This window comes from Tursiops truncatus, chromosome 9, assembly GCF_011762595.2.
Source record: "Tursiops truncatus isolate mTurTru1 chromosome 9, mTurTru1.mat.Y, whole genome shotgun sequence".
NCBI lineage: Eukaryota > Metazoa > Chordata > Mammalia > Artiodactyla > Delphinidae > Tursiops > Tursiops truncatus.
This window is the reverse complement of record NC_047042.1, coordinates 16,375,924-16,399,678: the sequence shown is the minus strand read 5'-3', so window position 1 is coordinate 16,399,678 and position 23,755 is coordinate 16,375,924. Positions and strand designations below refer to the sequence as shown.

Sequence of the window (23,755 nt, the reverse complement as noted above, 5' to 3'; positions counted from 1 at the left end):
AAAGAGTCCCACCTGGCATTCCCTCTGGTTCAAGCCCCCCAAAGATCCCAGGAAAGGGTTCTAATTAATTAGGCCAACCATCCTGGATTGACCTGGAAGTTGTCTCGTTTTCCTGTCAGGGGTCTGCTAGGACACAGGGCTTGGAAACCCTGACCTCCCCAGGGAGTAATTTTATCTGCCCTATTTTGGGTTATTAGGATCCTGTCCGCTAGCTGATTCCTAGGTTAGAATGGCTGCCCTGAAGAAGCCCTCTGTGTTTGTGGAAGGCAGCTTCTCCCATGGCTCGTGAACTTCCTTTCCAGCCTAAGGGGACATCTGCAGTGTGCTCAGTACCTTTGTGAATCAGAGACAGTTGATGAGCCCTGAGCTCTGGGTGTGAGGGACGCTCCTGTCACTTGTTTCACCACCTGCCTGTATGACTACAGGTGACCCATTTGGATTTGTCTTTTTCTGTTGAGAAACAGTACCGTTTCATGATAGAATAATGCTTTACACGCAGAGTGACAGTAAATAACAATACCAGACAAATGTCGCTTCTCTTTAGAAGAATGGAACTATTATCAGAAATATCAATTCATCTGGCTACTAATGGAAAACGCCTCAAAGAAGAAATAATACTTTACATTTATGCAAGTTTTTCTAAGAGATAAAATGGGAGGCTAAAGGTCACTGTAATTTTCCTTTCACAAACTTTTTTTATGTTATTTTCTTCTGAACATTAAGAGCAGCCAACCACCTGGCTCCTTCGTATTTTGCAGTTATTGAATTTTTAAATCAGATTGGATTTTTTTTTCTAGACTTGCAAGGGTTTGTAGTTTGTGAGAGAACTGCTTTTTTTGTGCAAAAAAATGTTTGTTTTTGGAATGTTTATACTCTGATAACTGTAGAAGAGATGGCTTTGTATCTGGTTGGTTGTGCTGTCCCTTCAGTTAAGTTAAAAAGCATTGACCATTAACTCACTATTTGCAAGACACTGTTCAGTGAGATTGCTAAAGTTGTGTAGGATTTAGCTTGTGCCCAAGCCTTTGGAAGAGCTGACCTTGTACCCATGACTGCCCTACCAGACAGCTGTAGGACGGCACAGCAGAGCTGGGTTATGGCGCCACCGCTCTGATTCCATAGTACACACTCTACAGGGAGCTTGTGCACAAAGGAACAGAGGGACAGTCCACTCAGTGAGTTTGTGCCCTCAGTGGGTGAGGCGGAGATGGGCGTCTCCCCTTCTTGCTGGCTTGCTCAGTTCCTGTATGCCTCTCAGAGTAAGAGCACCTCTAGGGTTCAAAGGAATCCATTTTCCACACAACATGGCTTCTTAATGTAAGCCAGCAACAACTGCTGCTGCTCAACAGAAAAAGAAGCAAGCTGTTTTAATGCTGGAGAGAAAACGCATTGCTGTGGACTTAGAACTATATGGCCATCTTCAGCAATGGCTTCCTGTGGCATTTTCAAGAATAACATTGACTGTTGGAGATTTTGCCTCATATATTGTTTGGAATTTAGCCCCCCACATGATTCCACTGAAATGAAGATACAGATAAGGTGCATTCTGTGTTCCCACCTAGAAGGGAACCTTTAATTCTAACTTTCGTGCTTGGGGAAAGTGTCAGGGAGGATGTGGCATTTGTGCAGAGCTTTGAGGAGAGAGTAGGATTTTGATAGGTGGGAATGGGGAGTGGAAGGGATACATTTCCAGTGGGGAAACCATGTGAAATAATGTGTTGAGATAATAGTGAATAGTCTAATAAGGTTAGAAATATATGGGCTTTATTATAGTAGGAGGAAAGTCTTGAAAAATAGGTTAGAATCAGATCATGGTTTCAGGAGGGGTCCTTGAAAGACTTGGTAAGAATTTGGGCTTTATTCTGTATGTTGTGGGAAGCATTAAACATTTTGGTCAGAGATATCATGCCCAAGAATGGTCAAGATGGATTCCTGATGTTTCAAAATAAGTCCATATTGTCCCCCCCGACCCCTTTCACCTCAGTTATTACCCAGGAACAAACTGAGGAGAGGTGATCCCTTCTTGGGGATAGTCACATGGAACGATCAGACTGCCTTACTCAGGTGTGTGAAGTAGGAGTGGAAGTAGGAAGGGTTAGACTGTCAGCTCGCTGTTCTGTTATTGACATATGTATTATATATGTTACAAACCCAACCAGCTTGGTGTTATAATTATTGCTTTATGCAATCCTGTCTTTTAAAGTAAAAATTAAGAGAAAAAAGAGCAAATGTGTGCATTTATACAGTCTTTTATATTTACTCAAATGTTTATCTTTCCTGGTGCTCTTCGTTTCTTCCTGCTGATTTGAGTTAGCCTCTGGTGTCATTTCCTTTCAGCCTAAAGGGCATCCTTTAATATTTCTTATAGGGCACATCTGCTAGCAACACATTTTCTTAGTCTTTGTTTATCTGAGAATGAATTCATTTCACCTTCATTTTTAAAGGATAGTTTTGCTGGATACAGAATTCTTGTGAGAATCTTTTTCTTTCAGCAATTTGAATATGTCATCAGTGCCTTCTGATCTCCATTGTTTCTGATAAGGTAACCATTAATTATTTTATTTTTCCCTTATATATGATAAATCTTTTTTTAGCTGTTTTGAAGATTTTGTTTCTGACTTTTAACAGTTTAACTAAAATGTGCCTAGGTATGAATTCGTTTGTGTTTATTCTAGGCTATGGTTCATTGAGCATCTTGGGTCTGTAAGTTAACAGTTTTCATAAAGTTTGAGAGTTTTTTGGCCATAATTCTTTCCTGTTTTTCCTACGTCTTTCTCTCTTTTTGTGGAACTGCCATTATGTGCAGGTTAGTATGCTTGATGTTATCTTACAGGTCTCTGAGGCTTTCTTCATTTTTATTCATTCTTTTTAATCTGTTCTTTAGATTGAATTATTTCTGTTGATCTTTCTTCACGTTTCTTGATTCTTTTTTCTGCCAGCTCAAACATGGTGAACCCATCTAGTGAGTTTTCCCATCTCAGTTATTGTGCTTTTCTATTTCAGAATTTCATTTGTTTCTTTATCATAATTTCTACCTCTTTAGTGAGATTCTTTGTTGAGTTATTGTCATCATACTTTAATTTTTAAACATGGCTTCCTTTAGTTCCAAAGCATTATGGTTTGCTTTGAGGTCTTTGTCTGAGAAGGCCAACAGCTGGGCCCAGTCAGAGACAATATCTATTGACTGCCTATTTTCCTGAGTATGGAACACACTTTCGTGTTTCTTTGCATGCCTTACAAGTTTGCTGAGAGCTGGCATTTTAGATTATATTTTGTAGCAATTCTAAATTCTGATTTACTCCATCTCAGGCTTGTTTCTGCTGGTTTTTTTGTTTAGCAGCTTTGCTGGGCTAAATCTATGGACTCTGTCTCCACCATGGTATGTAGATGCTAACGTCTCTGCTTTTTAAATAAATTTTATTTACTTATTTATTTATTTTTGGCTGCGTTGGGTCTTCGTTGCTGCGCGCCGGTTTTCTCTAGGTGCGGCAAGCGGGGGCTATTCTTCATTGTGGTGCATGGACTTCTCATTGCAGTGGCTTCTCTTGTTGCGGAGCACGGGCTCTAGGCGCGCGGGCTTCAGTAGTTGTGGCTCGTGGGCTCTAGAGCGCAGGCTCAGTAGTTGTGGCGCACGGGCTGAGTTACTCCACGGCATGTGGGATCTTCCCGGACCAGGGATTGAACCCATGTCCCCTGCATTGGCAGGTGGGTTCTTAACTGCTGTGCCACCAGGGAAGTCCCTTAAATTTTTTAATTAAAAAAATTTTAACCCTGGCTCTCCAGGGTTAGCCCCTGTGTCTGCATGGCTTAGTGGTCAGTCCGTGATTGGTTAGAAGTTATAGTCAAATGCCTTTAGCTGAAGGATCTCTGTGTGAGTTGGGGAGCATGTTCAAATTTCAGGTAGCATTTTTTCCCCTCTGACAGCCATCAATCTGTTCTCTTTGTCTGTGAGTTGGATTATTTTGTTTGTTTAAAGATTCTCTACATGTGAGATCATACAGCATTTGTCTTTCTTTGCCTTATTTCACTTAGCATAATGGTCTCAAGGTCCATCCATGTTGTTGCAAATGGCAAGATTTCCTTCTTTGATGCTGAATAGTATTCCATTGTATGTAAATACCACATTGGCTTTATCCATATTCACCCGTGGATGGACATTTAGGTTGCTGCCACGTCTTGGCTATTATAAATAATCAAGACAGTGATTTTGTTTTCTTCAGATAAATACCCAGAAGTGGAATTGCTGGATTGTATGGTAGTTCTATTTTTAATTTTTTGAGAAACTTCCATACTGTTTTCCGTAGTGCTTGCACCAATTTAATAATGCAGAACGGTTCCGTTTTCTCCACATTCTCACCATAGCTTGTTATTTCTTGTCCTTTTGATAATTAATAGCCATTCAGACAGATGTGAAGTGACATCTCATTGTGGTTTTGATTTGCATTTCCCTGGTGCTTAGTGATGTTGAGCATCTTTTCATGTACCTGTTGGCCATTTGTATGCCTTCTTTGGAAAAATGTCTCTTTGGATCCTATGCCCATATTTTAATTGGATTGTTTGGGGTTTTTTCTCTTGAATTGTTTGGGGTTTTTTCTCTTGAATTGTTTCAGGTAGTTTTAAAGTGTATCCTAACATCTGACTGCCATCTCTGTGTTCCCTGCATGTGCTACAGTCTCATGTACAGCCGGGGATATTTGGATAGCTTGGGCCCTGTCTGGTTTCTCCTGTGTGCCCACACAGCCTTCCATTGGGCCCTGGTTGCTTGGAGAGCTTTTGAAGCTCTTCTGTGGTTGTCTCATTTTTAAAAATTTCTGGTTAGTCTGTTAGTGTGATGTTTGCTGCAGCCAGGACCACAACCTCCAGCTACGTAACCTGATAGCCTTGCTGTTTGTCTGCCACCGTGATCACCATTGCCAACTGTGTTGCTGGGCGTGGAGTTTTTTGCACTTTACTCTTAAGTTAGCCTTCTCCAGCGGCAAAGCTGGTGAAACTATGCTGCTGACCATCCTGGGGCTGGGACATTTGGGGTAGCAGTCCTAAGCAGCAATGCCATAGACTCCCTGTGAAATAATGGAAAAAATGTATACCAGTCTCTGTCCGCAGTTCCTGGTACAGGGCTCCTAAAACCCTTGTGATTTTCTAAGAGCGGTAGAAGCCTCTTTTGTCCTAATGTTTGGTCTTTGATCCTTGTTCCTAACACAGAGCTCCCAAATCCTTTGAAATTTCCTGGGTGATAGGAATGACTTTGTTCTAATGAGGAGACTTCTGGTGGGCTTGGGGTTAGCTTCAGGATGGGGGCTGGTCACCAGGAAGACCAAGCCGTGATTAGAAGCTTGGGACTTTCAGCCCTACCTGCCATTCTCTGGGAAAGGGAGAGGGGCTGGAGATTGCATTAATCATCATCAATCATGTGATGATGATCAGGCTATGTGAGGAAGCCTCCATAAGAATCCCCAAAGTACAGGGTTCAGTGAACACATCTACATGCTGGGAGGGTGATGCACCCCAACTCCACGGGGACAGAAGCTCCTGCACTCGGGGCCCTTCCAGCCCGTGTCCTATGTATCTCTTCATCTGACTGTTCATCTGTACCCTTTATCATATCCTTTATTATATAATAAACTGGTTAACATGTTCCCCTGAGTTTTGTGAGCTGTTCTTGCAAATGATCAAATCCAAGGAGGGGACCTTGGAGACCTAAAATATATAGCCACGTTGGACATAAGTTGTGGGTAACCTGGGGACCTACTACTTGTGATTGGCATCTCAAGTTGGGGGGGGTCTTGTGGAACTAAACCCTTGACTTGTGGGATCTGATGCTAACTCCAGGTAGATAGTGTCAGAACTGAATGCAATTGTGGACATCGGCTATTGAAGAAGGATTGGTCAACGTGGGAATCAGCTCTCTCTCACGTGTGGTGTCAGAAGTGTTGTGAATGTGGTAGTAGCTGGGAGTAAAGGAAGAGCGCAGGAGTGTTTTTACAGTCCCGCTGTTCTAACTTGAGGTTCAGTAGTTTTTCATGAATAAATGCTTTTCAATTTGTATGCCTTCGGTTGATTTCCAGAGTCCTGAAATGTTTTTGTTTTACTTTTTTTGTGAAAATTGTATTTTGTTTTATCACGGATTTTGGGGTGAGGAGTTGCCATACTCCTCACTCCGCTGTTCTGAACACCTGAAGATGATTTTCTAGTATTCAAGATGTAGAGGAAGCCATATTATTAGAAGATTAAGGTAGACATCAAGTCAGTATTTTTATTTTATGTGAAAAGTTCTGTTAGAAAGAGTTCAGTTTTACAATAATATCCTTAATGAGATTTTTTTTTTCCTAACTACTTTCTGATAAGTTTTTGTACCTTGATTCTGCCAATTGAAGAAGCTATATGTTTTTAGGAAGTATTAAATTATAAAAGTAATTTTGAAAAAGGATTAGATGCATTTAAAAGAAAGATTTTTAGCAAGGTAACATTTATTATGTTTTTAAGAAGCCCTTTTATGTTTGAGATATGAATGTTTCAAAGAGTTTTACAATCATCCCTTTTTGGAAAAAAAAAAACCCTTCTGATTATAAACACAGCACATTGAAAAAGAGGAAAACCTAGGAAGGCACAAATAGGAAAATTAGAATCATCACAATCACACCTTGAAGAAAAAAACCACCATATGCACTCTGGTATCTCCTCTGCAGACTTCATGCATACTGTCTGTGGGCTCAGGTCATTTATCTGTCTTGAAACCTGTTTTTTTAAACAAACAAACAAACAAAAAAATGACCTAATTCAGATTTGGTGAACACCTTCCTATGTTATTAGATATTTTTGTAAAACACAGTCTTTAAATGGATGTAGAGTATATCAGGAGTATGTATGGATATCTATCATAATTCATTTGTTTATTGTTGGGAATTTACATTTCTTCTGTTTTCAGCTGTCAGGATGTCTTCAGATTAGATTACTTGCAGAGCACTTGCTGAATTGAGCACGAACATTTTCAAGGCTTTTAATAACTATTTTCAGACTGACCCCTCCATCTCCACCCCACCCCCTGCTTAGAGTTTCACAGCAGCATATGAAAAAGTTCACTCTAAGCTGTGCACCCTCTCCAAAATGAAATTTGGGTAAAATCATGTCATTTTGCTAATTTATTAGATTTTAAATGCTTAATTGCTATTTTGTTTCTGTATCTCCTATCTTATCTTTATATCATTTTTTAAATTAAAAATTCTTTTAAATTCATTATCATTCATTGCCTCACAAATCTTGACTTTTTTTTTGAAGTTTTCCTTTAAAAAATTAGAAATGGATTTTTTCTTTGCTCAGAGAAGAAAATCCTACTAAGCTGCTTATTAGGATTAATTTCTTTTGACTTTAAATAATGAATAAGCTAGACTGACTTGCTTTTACTTGTATATATATATTATATATTATAAGTGTTTGGATGTTAGTATGCATTGTCTTGTTACGGTTAGATGATATTTTTCTAAAATAGCATCCAAATTCTTACTAGACTTCTGATAATCACATAGAGAGACTTAACTGAAAGATATTCCTGTAATGCTTACATTTAGTTTTATTACTAAATCTGGAAGCTGGGAATTGACTAAACTATTTTCCTGTAACTCTGGCTATATTTAAATCCAAATATCACATCCAAGAATCATCTTGACAAATGATACTGGTTCTGAAAGTTTATTAATAAATTAGAAGAATCTGTAGTTTTTCTGTTCCTGTAATCCTCTCATAGGCATGTTAGGCAGTGTTAGTCTCAAACAGTAAACAAAATTATTTTCAAGCTTTAAGTAGCTCTGCTGTGTCAGAAGGACAAAATTCTATTTTGATAAATATATCATTCATTATCAGCTAGAACTTGTATTCATATTACTTTAATGTGATTCAAGGTCTCAGACCAATGCCAAGAGGTGATCACATTATCTGAACAATAGAGCGTTTGCACAAACTCTTAGGAAACTGTTTGCTGGCCTTTTAATCAAAGAATTAGAAATCTTTTTTGATTTCTCCTTGGCTATTAATTTCTGAAAACCCACACTATGCATCAAATATAATTCTCAGAAGTTTTTCAGCAAAGCATAACTATAATTTCTATTATACCACTGTCCTCTAGTACAAACAGATCCACTTGCTGTCTGCCACTTAATAGTTCTGGAGAATATCTTTGAGGAATTGTAGTGACTAATAGCAAGCACATACAAGGGCTTTGAAGTATTAATGGTTATCAAAATATGTTCTCAGACTTATTCTTAAGTCCCTTTTATTGCATCTATTTGTCTTACTCTTGGTCATTTGTAAGTTTTTATACTTTTACTTAAAGAACATTTGTTTGGAATATATGATCTGGAAAATACCCAGAAATTGGGTCCTTTGATTACATGCACTTGACCTTTCTTGGATCTTCATATTGTTCATTTTCTTAAATCCTTACTGATGGAAGGAATGTCAGTAGCTACAGGGGGACCATTGTTCCATGTGAGAGGGAGTGAGGGCACATATGGTGTTTCCTCCATTCTCTGAATCCCACAGGCTACTCATAGCCTATGAACAGTGGTATTCTGTAGAGTATTTGAGCCTATCCTATTCTGGATTCCTCCTCACAGAAACACTTCATGTTGATTGACATGCTTCTTTTTATAAACCTGTTGAACTCTTTGTCCTCTTAATTGTGCCTTACTCCTTATAAACGAGTTAATTATTAAAAGAGGTGATGGGGCTTCCCTGGTGGCGCAGTGGTTGAGAGTCCGCCTGCCGATGCAGGGGACACGGGTTCGTGCCCCGGCCAGGAGGATCCCACATGCCGTGGAGCGGCTGGGCCCGTGAGCCATGGCCGCTGAGCCTGCGCGTCCGGAGCCTGTGCTCCGCAGCGGGAGAGGCTGCAGCAGCGAGAGGCCCGTGTACCACAAAAAAAAAAAAAAAAAAAGAGGTGATGGATATTTTATAGACTGAATGTATACGGGTTGAACATGTGGTGGAAAGAAAATGGATTGGGGATAGATTCAATGATTGAGTCCATGTACTTCATAACTAAAGTTTTTCATTGATTTGGAACCCAAGTCTAGAATAAAAATTTACTTGCCATGTGTATATGGGTTGTGACATAGTTAGTCCTTTGATTTTCCTTGGGAGGCATTTTTGAAGAAAAATTTACACTTAAAAAAATAGTTTATATACAATATTATGTTAGTGTCAGGTTTACTACATAATGATTTGATGTTTATATACATTATGAAATGATCACCAGGATAAGTCTAGTAATACCTGTCCGCATACAGAGTTCTTGCAATACTATTGACCATATTCCTTATGCTGTGTATTATATCCCTGTGACTTACTATACAACTGGAGGTTTGTACCTCTTAATCCCCTTCACTTATTTCATCCGCCCTAACACCTCCCTTCTGGCAACCACTTGTTTTGTTCTCTGTGTCTATTAGTCTGTTTTTGTTTTGGCTTGGTTTGGTTGTTTTGCTTCTTAGATTCTGCATGTAAGTCAAATCATGCAGTATTTGTCTTTATTTGTATGGCTTATCTCACTTAGCATAATACTGTCTAGATCCTTCCATGTTGTCACAAATGGCAATATTCCATTTTTTTATGGCTGTGTAATACTTCACTGTGTATATATAAATGTATGTATGTATATATTTATATATATACCATATCTTCTTTATCCATTTGTCTATCGATGGACATTTAGGTTGCTTCCTACATGTTTTTTAAAAAACAGATTAAAGAACGTTTTGGTTTCTGTAGCTTTAATAATAGGAAAATAGCAAGTGATGGGCAAATTCTCATTTGTTTGAAGCTCTCTGTTGCTGCTTATTTATGTATCTTAGTGACACTGATCCAGTAGTGTCCTGAACATGGTGGTTTACTTGTGAGGTATGAATGGTTCTTGATAAATATAACTAAATCACTTTGCTGTACACCTGAAACTAACACAACATTGTAAATCAACTGTATTCCAATATAAAATAAAAAAAAAATTTTATAGAGAACCAGAAGATGGTTTTGAGGGGCTGATTCTTAAAGCCCCATTGATAACCTTGGGGAGAGGTAAAACCAGCTAGATTAAGTGGAAGCTGTATTTCTTTCATTTCACCAAGACAGGATTATACAGTTAAGTAGCTTTGCTAAAATCTTTAAAATTTTTCTGACATGAACATAACTGATTTGGGAATTAAATATTCGCTTAAGTACTATTTAATGAAGCCTGCTAACATTCCTGCAAGATAAGTTCAGGATGTGTTTATATTGCTCTTTTTGTATTATAGCTGAAATATAGGCAGTAACATAGTAGATTATAATGAGTTTTTAAAAATTTATTTATTTTATTTTTGGCTGCATTGGGTCTTCATTGCTGCACGTGGGCTTCCTCTAGTTGCAGCAAGTGGGGGCTACTCTTCGTTGGGGTACTCAGGCTTCTCATTGAGGTAGCTTCTCTTGTTGCAGAGCATGGGCTCTAGGCACGTGGGCTTCAGTAGTTGTGGCTCGTGGGCTCTAGAGCACAGGCTCAGTAGTTGTGGCGCACTGGCTTAGTTGCTCTGCGGCATGTGGGATCTTCCCAGACCAGGGATTGAACCCGTGTCCCCTGTGTTGGCAGGCGGGTTCTTAACCACTGCGCCACCAAGGAAGCCGCTATAATGACTTTTAATGTTTTGATGCAGGAGATAGTAAAATGTTGTTATATATTGAATAACTGAATAGTAAATTACTATTTGAATGGCAGTTTTAAGGAAATGGTAATGATTCTGCTCAGAGTTTATGAGGCTTACTCTGTAGATTATTTATTTATTTATTTATTTATTTATGGCTGAGTTGGGTCTTTGTTGCTGTGCACAGGCTTTCTCTAGTTGCGGCGAGCGGGTGCTACTCTTCGTTGCGGTGCGCGGGCTTCTCGTTGCAGTGGCCTCTCTTGTTGCGGAGCACGGGCTCTAGGTGCGCAGGCTCCAGTAGTTGTGGCTCGCAGGCTCTAGAGCGCAGGCTCAGTAGTTGTGGGTCATGGGCTCTAGAGCACAGGCTCAGTAGTTGTGGCACACAGGTTTAGTTGCTCTGCGGCATGTGGGATCTTCCCGAACCAGGGCTTGAACCCACGTCCCTTGCATTGGCAAGCGGGTTCTTAACCACTGCGCCACCCTTACCCTGTAGATTTTTAAATTAAGTTTTTTCACTGTTTGTAAGTAAACTGTAAGGTTGATTTCAATACTCTCTCTCTCCCTCCCCTTCTAAGCCCCTAATAGAGAGAGAAGGAGGGAGAGGAATCCTTGGGTTTAGGGCCATCAGATGGTGTTCTTTCCTCTGGGCACATGGTAAGATCACACTTCCATGTCTCCGTGACATTAGGAAAGATCATGTCACTTGTCCTATGAAATGTGATGTACATTCCTTATTGGCAGAGGTGACATGCATCACTTCCACGCTGAAGCTTTGGGAGCAGAGGGGAGGAAAAATTCTCCAGTACCCTCTTTGGGTCTCTGGCTGGGCTTAACAATTAAACTGACAAGATTAAGAGAAGAAAAGCATACACATTTTATTGAAGTTTTACATATACACGGGAGCCTTCACGAGAAAATGAAGACCCAAAGAAGTGACCAGAGCAGGAGGCTTTTACACCTTTTAGACAAAAAAACTGTAAATTTGTGAATAATTGACAAGACAAAGGATTTGGGCTGTGGATAATTAAATGGTGAAGGAGTAACAAGGTTTGTTTATACAGCGTTCTCTGCCCTGGTGATAAGAATGTCTCCCTTCCTCCTGGTACAGGGAGAAGGTATCTTTCACATGGGAGGTTTATCTCCTACTTTCAGAGAAGAAAGGCAGGGGAAGGGGATGAAGGTCAGAGTGACCTCCCTGCTTCTGACATTTTCTCAAACTCCCTCAGCCTAAGATAGTATGCCAGTGTGCCATGTTTTGGGGTACCATGTTTTGGGGTGCTGTGTCTTGAGCCCCATCAGGAGCCAGTGAGTAATTTGCCACTGTCTTGGGGACTGGTGACATTCTAAATGGTGGCAGCTCTGTCAGCCTGCATCCCTCTGTAAAGAACACATGGGGCAGAGTACCCACTGTCCTGAGATGGACATATAGTGTAGGCAAGATGTAAACTTCTGTTGTTTTCACGACGATTTGGGGATGCTTGTTACTGTAGCATAAGCCAGTCTACCCTGACAGATGCAGTTTCCATAGGTCTAAGGGGCAGTGAAGAGATATTAAAATAACTATTCATTTCTTCAGCCATTTTTGTTAACATTTACTGTGTCCCATTCACTCTTCCAAGTGCTAGAAATACAGCAGTGAACAAAACGATCTCCTCTTTTCTCAGGACATTTCTTCCCATTCTTCATTAACTATTTAGGGAGTCTGTTTTTCTGCAAAGCCTTGTTCTCTGAGCAGCAGGTCACCCCTTTCTCTTCTGTGCTCCTACATACTTTGTACACACCTCCATCGTGGTACTAATGTTATTGCGGTTATTCTATTTCTATTTTCTTGTTTTCTAGTCTGTGATCACCTAGAGAACAAATGGTTTATACGTGGTACATAGTTCTATATAATATTTGTCAACAAGTACCTACTGTATAGCACAGGGAACTATACTCAATATCTTATAATAACTATAATGGAAAAGAATCTAAGAAAAGACACATGTATGTATAACTGAATCACTTTGCTGTATACCTGAAACTAACACAATATTATAAATCAACTATATTTCAATAAAAATTAAAAAAATAAAGTGATAAAAAATACATAGATGTAACAACTTACATAGTATAATACAGAGTGATAATATAGGTACTTTGCATCGTTCTTTTTTGCATCACCTCCCACATTTCAAAAACTATTTTTTTGAATGAATAAATCAGATTTCCTGTGGGTCCTTTCGCTTGAATGTGATTTGGGATCTAAATGTGAACTTCTGTATTTTGACATATTGTCCAAATGCTTTTGCTTTGTGAATTACACTCTAAGGTGATCACTGATATGTCATAGCGGGTAGGTACCAAGTTACCTGGGCAAAAATGTGAGTGAAGCGGGGAGGGGGAAAGTTTATGGCTTGTCATTGTGCCTCTTCCCTTTACTTACTTATAACTAGTAGACCTGTATACCCGTGTTGCGCAATCTTATTTGTATCGTTTCGTCTACCCCAAGTCTTCTTAGACTTTTTCTCCCTAACTGCCACACCCGCCATGAGACTTTAATACAACAGATATACTATGTATCTGGTTAAGAATTGCATGTATATCTGTGTTTTACATTGAAAAAAAAGGGTTGTTGTTTTTTTTGCCCCTTCCTCCAGCTAATCTTCTTGTTGGAAAATGCATGCCTTAAACTAGTATTTGTAAAAGGTACATTTATTTCCCTTTGTAGGAGGACATTTCCACTTCAATAAGCTAAGTTTAACCATATTGAATCAGAACTCTGTTGTCTAATACACCTGTGCTTTTATAATAGCTTTATTTTAATCTGATTATCATTTAAATAAGTGTGCTGGAATCTTAGTGTATTGAGAACATTGGGAAAGTAAATTTCATATATTTTGTAGAAGTCCATTTTTCCCTAGGTTTTAGGCCTCTAAACCATGCAGTCTTTCTGTACAGGCCACATTTGCTTTTGATTCCTTCAGCAAATATTTATTGAAGGTATACTGTGTGCAAGGCTCCGTGCCAGGTGCTGAGGCCCAGTGACTCATGGGGCTCGGTCTGCTGCCTTTATTCTTTGTTAGCTTTGTCAGAGCGCACAGGGTTATGTAAACTTGTCCAGGTCACAGTTGTTTGGACTGTACTGATTTTTATACATTCCTGACAAAGTATAGTGGGCACTTGGTGAAAAACCCTGGGAGTTGGTGTAATCCCTTGTGCGGTATAATAAGAGGGCTAACTTGGTCTTTGTCCCAGCGCCTGGCACAGAGCTTCCAAAACCCTGGGGATCTCCTGAGTTTCTTTGGTGTGCTAACCAGTGATTCTTGGCTCAGGGGCTCCTGGATAACTTCAGAATGGGGGCTGGTCCCGGAAAGACCAAACATTGATTGGAAGCTTGGAGCTTTCAGCCCAACCTCGGAGAAGGGGAGAGAGAGTGGAGATGGGTTTAATCACCAAAGGCCAATGATTTACCACTTGGTGCCCATGTAATAAAACCTCCATAGAAACCTCTAAATGACAGGGTGCAGAGAGCTTGCACAATGGGGAGCACATCAAAGAGCTGGGAGAGTGGCACACCCAGAAAGGGCGTTGACCCCCTCCCACTATACCTTGCTCTGTGCCTCTCATCCATTTGGCTGTACTTGAGTTGTATCCTTTATAATAAACCAGTAAGAGTAAGGAAAGCACTTCCTGAGTTCTGTGAGTCATTCTAGTGAATTATCAAACCTGAGGAGGGTGTCGTGGGAACCCCCAGTTTACCGCTGGTCGGTCAGAAGTATGGGTAGCTTGGGAATTGTGACTGGTGTCTGAAGTGGGGGCACTGTTGTGGGACTGAGCCCTTTAACGTGTGGGATCTGATGCTAACGGCGGGTAGGTAGTGTCAGAATTGAATTGAATTGTTGGACATTCGGTTGGTGTCAGAGAGTTGGAGAAATGGTGTTGGAAAAGACAACGTGTATTTGGCACCAGGAGGAAAAAAACCCTTGTCCCTTGTCTACAGTTGTCTGGCTGCACCAGTGCACATTACACTGTCTGCAATGTGGGAAACTACTTAAATTCTTGGAGCATTCTAGATGACTAATGTATTATCGAAATACATATATGCACAACATGACAGGAAAAACTCAATGTAGGGTTCACATAAAGAAAAAGACTCTGCTCTTCATTACTGTGTAATTGCCAAACAAAGAATGGAATATATAGCTTCAGCTCAATTTCAGATTGCCCAGGAGGGAGGGGGTGCCATTCAGAAAAACATTCGAGGCAGCTCAGGTTACCTGGAGGCTTTGGTTTGAGGGTCCATCTAGACATGGTCTTTCATCCATTCATTCCTTGTATAGATATTTACTGAACTCCTAATCTCTGTGCTTGGCCCCTTGGTGAACAAGACAAAAGGTCCTCATTTTCACTCAACCTCTCTGTCCCCATTGTTTTGGACATATGGTGTAGGATATTTTAACGAAAAAGAACAACTTTTTATTCATTCATTCATTCATTCTACGTGTGTTTGTTTGAGAGTGTATAATACAGGTAGACTACTGGGAGATGTTTAAAAGAGACATTGCGTTTGCATTCAAGGACTGTCAAGCTTATTTGTTCATCAATCAGTCATTCATTCAAAAAAATGCATTGAGCCAGGCACTGTGCCAGGTCAGTGCCAGGGAAATATAGAAATGAACAAAGCACACAGTCAGTCCCTGACGGGCTGCAGTTCCAGCCAGAAGGGGCAACAGGTGGTAATGTCTTTGGTAGAGTGAAGTGTGGTAGGTGATGGTAATGAGCTGTGCCCACACTCTAGGAACAGTGCAAAGGGAGCACAGCAGTGGGGTATCCTGAGTTAGCCCTGTGTAGGTGAGAGGTCAACAGGTGACTCTTAATCTGACTTTTTAGTTGGGGCTGGAGAGAAGGGATGGCTTGGAGAGGAGGAGACTGTGTCAGTGAAGATAAGGAGGTGTGAGCCACCATGGCTGTGCACAAAACTGCAGGTGCTGTATTTTGATTTGGGTGTAGGAGGTGGCAGTAGGTGAATTTTAATATAGTGAAACAATTGCACATCAGTGCCAAGAACTAAACCTAGTAATATTGGCACAATAAATGGTTCAATGAAATGGATAGCCCAGAAATAAACATGTGATAAGGTAGGCATCACAGATCAGAAGGGTGTTAAGTAATAAATAATACTGGGGCAATTGATAAGTTATTTAGAAAGAAAATAGATTCTTACTAGTGATGATTTTTCGTCAGCATTTAGGGGCTTGAAACTTAGAAATTAGAGGATTAAGATTTCATTCTGTGAATTAAAACTTAAGCTCAACACTAATGGATCAAGGCTCTATATAACAGGTTACCTCGAAGAACATAGTATCTTATCGACGCTATCACCTCACTGGACATATAGATCCTATGACAGTGGTTGACTTCACGGACCCCACCCTCACAAGGGCCTCTAATTTGGTTTAGTGTTCTGCTCTTGCCCTCTTAAAAATCTTAACTTTTGAAAACGGGCGTATGTTTTCATTTTGCACTGAGCCCTGCAAATTGTGTGTCAGTCCTGCCAGTGAGGTTGGTCAAACATGGAAACAGAAAGTTACGGAGCCAAGCTTTAGAGGTAGATGCTGTCCTGCTTTTAGGAAAGTTGCAGCAACACAGTTCAAGAGTCTGGGCCACGGGAGCAGGACCATGTGTACTGTGTATGGATGCCTTGGGCTGTCCCAGACTGACGCATTCAATAGTCAGTTTATTTGACAGACTCTCTCTTCCTCCCATCTCCTTCTCACCAAGGAACCTTTTAATTGTGATTTGGCTTCTCCTGTGGTCTTCCTGCAGGGACAGAGCTGGCTGGTCACGCTGACTCCATACTGATTCGGGAAGTTAGTTACTAAGCTGCCATTCTGGTGATATGCGTCAGTGAGGTTCTTTAATGGGAGCCTGTCCCGGGAAGACGGTCCCCTTCTGTTAGGTTTCTGAGGCGGAACGCTGATGTCCAGGCATTGAGCTGGTGAATTCACCAGAGCCGTCATGCACAGAACAGGGGTTAAGGACAAGGCCTTTGCATAAAAAGGAATGAGATTCTAACGCCTGCTACAACATGGATGAACCTGGAAGCCATCATGCTAAATGAAATAAGCCAGCCACAAAGGACAAATATTATATGATTCCACTTACGTGAGGTACCTAGAATAGTCAAATTCATAGAGTCTGAAAGAAGATTAGAGGTTACCAGGGGTGGGGGACAGGAGGAATGGGGAGTTGTTGCCTTATGGTTTCAGAGTTTTTGCTTAGGGTAATGAAAAAGTCTTGGATATAAATAGTGGTGGTGGTTATACACATTGTGCATGTACTTAATGCCACTGAATTGTATACTTAAAATGGCAAATTCTGTGTTATATATATTCTGCCACAGTTTTTAAAAGTTATAATGTGGTATACCAAAGCGCACTGAATGCACGCTTTTCATGGGCGAATTGTATGGCATGTGAATTATATCTCAATAAAGCCGCTTTCTAAAACATTAAGAAAAAGAAAAGAACAAGGCCTTTGGAGTCAGCCAGACAGCCCTAGGGTCAAGTCCTATGGTGCTACAAGATGATGTACGATGTTGTGTGATGTTGGCCAAGATACGTAACTGTGCCCTGTTCTTTCATCTGCCAGGTGGTGATATGACACCTATCTTGGGGTTGTTGCGAGATTGAAGGGGAAAATGTACACCAGGTCAGGGTTTCTCAGCTTCAGCACTGTTGACATTTTGGACCAGGTCATTCTTTCTTGGGGAGAGGGGGGGAGGGAGCTGTACTGTGCGGGGCGGGGTGTCTAGCAGCATCCCTAGCCTCCCCCAGCAGCTTCCTCTTAACGTCCCACAACTGTGACAACCAAAATGTCTCCAGACATTGCCTAAATGTCATGCTGGGGGGCAGAATAGGCCCTGGTTAAGAAGCACTCACTGGCTTAGGTGTATAGAGCAATGCCTGGAGAAAAGAAAGCTACTGGCAGGTTTTGTAATAGTAATGACAGTCGTTGAGCTAAAGATGGCAATACTCCTGAGACCATCCTGAGGCCCCTGCAAAGACATTTGTCAGCCCTTCACCTGTCCTCTGCTCTTACTTCTACATCCATGCCAGAGTCAAGTCCACACAGATTAAAGGGTAAATGTAAAAAGGTCTCCCTTTACAAACTGAAAGAAGAGAAGTGACAGATCTGTAGATTTGCAAATAAAGAAGATTTACAAATACCAAACTCAAAAGCAGTGGTACTTTTGTGATGTTTAAAATTGGGTTTAAATCATATTGGGGAATTTTCTTCGCTGATGTCATTACATTAAAAACAAACAGCATGCATAATTGATCAGAAAAACAAAGACAAAAAAAAAATTGGTAATTATAGTTAAAAAGCAAACTGGAGGGAATTCCCTGGTCGTCCCCTGGTGAGGACTCCGTGCTTTCACTGTCATGGCCCTGGATCAATCCTTGGTCAGGTACCTAAGATCTTGAAAGGCACGTGGTGTGGCCAAAAAAAAAATCAAACTGGATAAAATGATTATAAGAAATATGACAAAGTGGTATTGAGAAACTGGTATAAGTCAAAAAGAAAACCAAATACAAAAATAAATGCCTCAGACATAGGGACAAAAGAGGAAATACAGTCAGCTTACAATCATTTGAACATTGTTCAAATTCAGTAATACTTAAAAATTTAGATATTTTTTTCATTTAAATTGGCAGAGAGTTTGAGCATTAATATCTAAGTCTGCGGTACCATTTAGAGGAGTCTCCTTACACATTGCTTATAGGACACTGGATGGGTATAATCCCATTGGGAGGAAACATGGTGATAAATATGCCTTAAAAGTTGTCATACCTTTTAGCCCCCAAAATAACATTTGGGAATAATTCCACAGCATAATCTGAAATGTAGACAAATGTTTATGCATGAAGATGTTTATTGCAAGGTTGTTTTAACAGAAGTCAGCTTCGTGTCTAGCATTAGGGGTGTGGTAAATTATAGCTTATGGTAACTAGTTAGCAATCCTTAAAACAATATTTACAAAATGTTTCTAATGACATACAGAATTCTTAAGTGTTAAATGAAACAGCAGGTTTTAAAATTGTGGATGCGGTATGAACTCAGCTCAGAATAAAGACTGGAAAGGAATATGCAAAATATTAATAGCATTTGTTCCTGGAAGATTGAGTTATGATAATTTATGAAAGTTACTCATAACTGCTTGATTAAATTGATCATTTCAAAGCAGACTTAGACTTTGTGTGTGTTCTTTCAGGTAATTTTTTGATCTTATGCATTTCTGTAGCTTGGAAATGAAGATGAAAGAGGTTAGCTATGTTTCTCTGAATAAGAGAAAGGAAGCAGTTATCAGTGTCTTAAAGTGCAGCTTTATATTTTAGTAAATTCCTTATAAATTGCAGTAGCAAACTGGCTTTGGGGGGTAGACTGCTTGCCCTGGATGAGGTGAATTAATGGTTTTTTACACCACAGCCCTCTTTTTGTTCACTAATTTTTCAAGATACATTTATTGTAGCATGTTTCTTGGTGAAGGAATCTTTAAAATGTCCATTTTTATTTTTATAGTATGTGCAGAAGCTTATAATCCTGATGAAGAAGAAGACGATGCTGAGTCCAGGGTATGTAATTTACTGAATGCGTTAATTTTAAATTATACTCCCGTATTGGATAAAGAAAATAATAATAGAAAAGATGTTAACAGGCATATAGGTTAACACGGGGCATAATGGAATTATCTTGACTGTTTCTTTTCCTAGCCTTATCTCCTGATAGTTTACTTCTTCTTCATGTTCTGTATAATTACTTCAATCCAAAGCATCTCTCTCTTTGGATAAGAGGAAAGATGAACATAAAAACTCACTGAAGTTGTGGTTTTATTTCTCTTGCAAAAATATAGTCTGTGATGAAAAATGTTTTTAGCTATCTTTCCCAAAGTGATAATGTTATTTTTCTTAGACAAGTAAGTATTTCTAGGAAAGAAAAACGCTGGGAAAAGCCTTCTGCTCCTACTGTTTTATCACAACAGAAGCTTACTCTGAAACAACAACAGAAAATCACAGTAAAATTACATCTAAAATGTCAGTACAGCAGTTACTGTGTTTTAAAATCTGTGAGTCTGATAGTTTGCTCAGAAGCTGATTTCTTGGAGGTCTTGAAGTTTTCGCAAGACTTTGTCCAGTTTGGTTTGAAACAGTTTTTAAGCTGTGTCCTTTAGCTCCATTCTCCTATTATTTATTTAGTAGAAAGTAAACTCAATAGGAGATTACTGAGCCTGGAAATGGAAAGTAATCATGTACTTTTTTTTTTTTTTTTGAGTACATACTTTGCAAAAGTTTGTTTTCTTCTATTTGGCCTTAAATAAAAACAAAAATCTGTTTCTGTAGCTCTGAAAAATACTAAAGTAAGATTGAGTTTTAATATAGAAAAGCAGATACTGGATCCCTAAGTCATTACATCATTAAGCTCCCTGAAATATAAATAAAATCCAGTGGTAGAAAGATCAGGAGCTTTAAATGACACAGAAGATTTTGGAGAAAAATCCCATTTCACTCCTGTCCCCATGGGGATTCGCAGCACCAGACTTGCAGTGTTCATTTCTCAGTATATAACTTACATATTTTGATCAGGTCCATAAATTCCAGTCTGAAAATTATGTTGCCTTAGGATCACGGTATCGTCTCTAATGTGTAATGTGCTGTTACCCCTCCATGTAGTCTGAAAAACCCTCCCCTCTCCTACACTTTATTTATGTATCTCGCAGAAACACTAGTGGGTGACTTCGAAGACAATGTTCTTTGTGTATAAATGTATATGATAAACCTTGATAATTGAGATGTTTGATGAGCTTGTTTAGCTTAGTAAAAAATCTAAATTGGAAAGAACATTTAAAAATACAGTTTGAAAACAATATACAGTATCTCATAGACTCGAAAACTGTTAGCTACCATTTGGTCCACGTGATTGATAAGGTGTTTGGCTGGATCACTCCAACTAATTTCTAACAGTCTTGTTGGGGAGGCTATACCAGTTAAAATTCATTTGGCTGTGGGAATAAAACAATCACATTGAGATTAAATACAAAAGAAAACATTGGGGAATTATTGGACATATGCTTGGAAATCTTGTAGAATTCCTGGAAGTGTTAAAGAAAACCCTAGGCTGTGGCTAGCAGGCAGGAGCCAGCCCCCTCTGGGGTCCTTCCACAGCATTTGTGCAGCACCTAAGAGTATCGACATTGAAAGGGACTCAGCTGCCCGTCACTCTTATTGTGTCTCTCTCAGTTCAAAATCCCAGCTTCCCCGTGGAGAGTTTCTCACAGACTTGACTTTGGCTGGGGGACCCCACTTATAAATGAGGGCATCCTGCAAGCCTACTCTTGGGCATATACCCAGAGAAAACTCTTAATTCAAAAAGACACATGCACCCTTATGTTCATAGCAGCACTATTTACGACAGCCAAGACATGGAAGCCACCTAAATGTCCACTGACAAGGAATGGATAAAGAAGGTGTGGTACATATATACAAGGGAATATTACTCAGCCATAAAAAAGAATGAAATAATGACATTTGCAGCAACATGGATGGACCTAGAGATTATTCTATTAAGTGAAGTAAGTCAGACAGAGAGAGACAAGTATCATATGATATCACTTACATGTGGAATCTAAAATGATGTAAATGAACTTATTTACAAAACAGAAATAGACTCACAGACATAGAAACAAACTTAGGGTTACCAAATGGGAAGAACGGGGTGGGGTGGAGATAAATTAGGAGTTTGGGATTAACATATACACAGTACTATCTATATATAAAATAGATAACCAACAAGAACCTACTGTATAGCACAGGGAACTATATTCAATATCCTGTAATAACCTATAATGGAAAAGAATCTGAAAAAATATATATATGTATATATAACTGAATCACTTTGCTGTATACCCGAAACTAACATAACATTGTAAATTAACCATACTTAAATTTTTTTTTAATGCTTAAATTTTTAAAAAATGTTTAAAAAAATAAATGAGGGCAGTTCCTAGAGAAGGAGGCATCTTTGTGGGTTGGGCATTCACCCTGAGTTGTCCCTGTAACACCCTTCAATGTTACTTTAATTTTTAAAATTAATTTATTAATAATATATTCATCATTATAATGAAGTGTCTTGGGTTCTCCATTAGGTTGACTCTTCTCTACTAAAAACTGTAATTTTTTTTTACATACTAAAATAAAATATTAAACATTTTAATAAATATTAAAATATTTTAATATTTTTTGTCTTAGATACTATAAGGCACTTGTACCATAGCCCTTGGAAATGATTATTACAGATTTCAAAATGTAATCGGCTCTAAACTGATACTGGAAAATGTCTGTAAGGAAAACATGAAGTGTATTTTGATAAACTAACATTTCATTTGGACATTTTGTCTTATTTTAGAGACCCTATTTATATTATCAAATCCCAAAATCTCAGAGTAGTATAAATAGATACTTATTCTTTGATGTGTATTCAAAGAAAATTCAAACACTTAAGACTGATTTTGGAAAACAACAAATTAGATTTTGGTTGGAATACCTTTAACAAATGAAAATATAAGGGTTATATACATCTAGCATGTAGAAACTGGCAGAGAAGAGCTAGTAAATTTAAGAGTGGAGTATTTCTTTCTTCTGTATTCCCTGAAGTATTTTGGGAGTGCCTTCTGCATATCTGGCCGGGTGCTGGGTATACAGTGGTGAGCACGATGGAGTTCTTGCCGTCTTGGAGCTTAGAGTCTTAATAGCAGAAGCCGACCACAAGCTAGTAGATTAACAGTCACAAAATATTAAGTGCTAAAAAGACAGTGTAACAGGGTGTAGGAATTAAAACCAAACCAAACCCCCCAGACCAACAGCGTCCCTAATGAAATGGAATAGTTGGAGGAGGGCTCCTTGAAGTGAGACCAGAGGATGTACGTGGAGAGTGTCTTGCCAAAAGCCCAGGAGTGCACTTTGGGTTGACCCAAGCCCATCAGAGTGGGAGGAGTCGGAGGCTCTGAATAAAGGCAGCTGTGGCTGCGGCTGAGTGGCTGAGGTGAGGGTGGAGAAGGAGTGGGGATTAATTCTCTGTGAATGTGATGGACTCCACTGAGGTTTTAATCTGGAGAATGCGGTGTTCTGATTTAAAGTTTTAAAAGATTACTTTCACCTCTGTGTGGAGAATAGATTGGACAGGTATGAGAATAGATTGGACAGATATGAAAATATCTTGTACAGACTTGCCTTACTTAACAAAATAGACGCACGGTGTTTCCTTTAAAGAAAACATGTAAGTCAGTGTTACTTATTGTTTTTCTAATTTTTTTTTAATTGAAAGGCAACAGAGGTTATGGCAGGAGCTGACAGACTTTTCCTGTAAAGCTTTTTTTGGGGGGAATTTTACTATTTTCAGAGAATAAATACTTTAGGCTCTGGGGGCCGTGCTGTTTCTGTCACAACTATTCAGCTCTGCTGTTATAGCAGGAAAACAGACATAGACAACACATAAATGAACGGCTGTGGCTGTGACCCATGAAAACTTTATTTCTGGACATTTGAATTTGAATTTCATATAATTTTCATGTGTCAGGAAACATTCTTTCGATTTTTTCCCCCAATCATTAAAAAATGTAAAATCATTCTTAGCGTAGGGGTCATGCAAAAAGAAATTTGGCCTTCAGGCCATGGTCTGCTGACCCTGGTTTCTAGTATGAACTCTGTGGCCAGCCTACAGCTGCACTGAATCTCAGCTCTACAGCTTCTGAACTGTGTGACATGGAAGAAGTTACCTGGGCCAGTTAATTTTCTTACTTTTTTTCTCTTGAGAGATCACACAGTATTTGTCTTTCTCTGTCTGACTCATTTCACTTAGCATTCACCTGCTTCATGGGGTCTCTTACTGGGATAAAGCTAGTAATAAAGCCCTTTTTAAATTTTTAAAGCCCTTAAAACAGTGCTTGGCACATAGTAAGTGCTACATCAGTATTTGTTTAACCAATAAGATTTTTATCCTGAAATCAGAAATAAATTTTAATAAAAAACAAAGTGGCCTCTAGTATAATAAAA

The 23,755-nt window shown here is 39.3% G+C and overlaps 1 protein-coding gene across 4 annotated transcripts in view; it reads left to right on the top strand.

Annotated features, from left to right (window-relative positions):
* The window catches only part of PRKAR2B (protein kinase cAMP-dependent type II regulatory subunit beta), a 110,544-nt gene that overhangs the window by 49,619 nt on the left and 37,170 nt on the right, over positions 1-23,755 (top strand). For all 4 annotated transcript variants that reach the window (XM_073809577.1, XM_033862894.2, XM_073809576.1 and 1 more), the window contains exon 3: positions 19,230-19,282. In XM_073809577.1, coding sequence (XP_073665678.1) covers positions 19,230-19,282 — 53 coding nt within the window. The remainder of the gene's footprint in view (positions 1-19,229; positions 19,283-23,755) is intronic.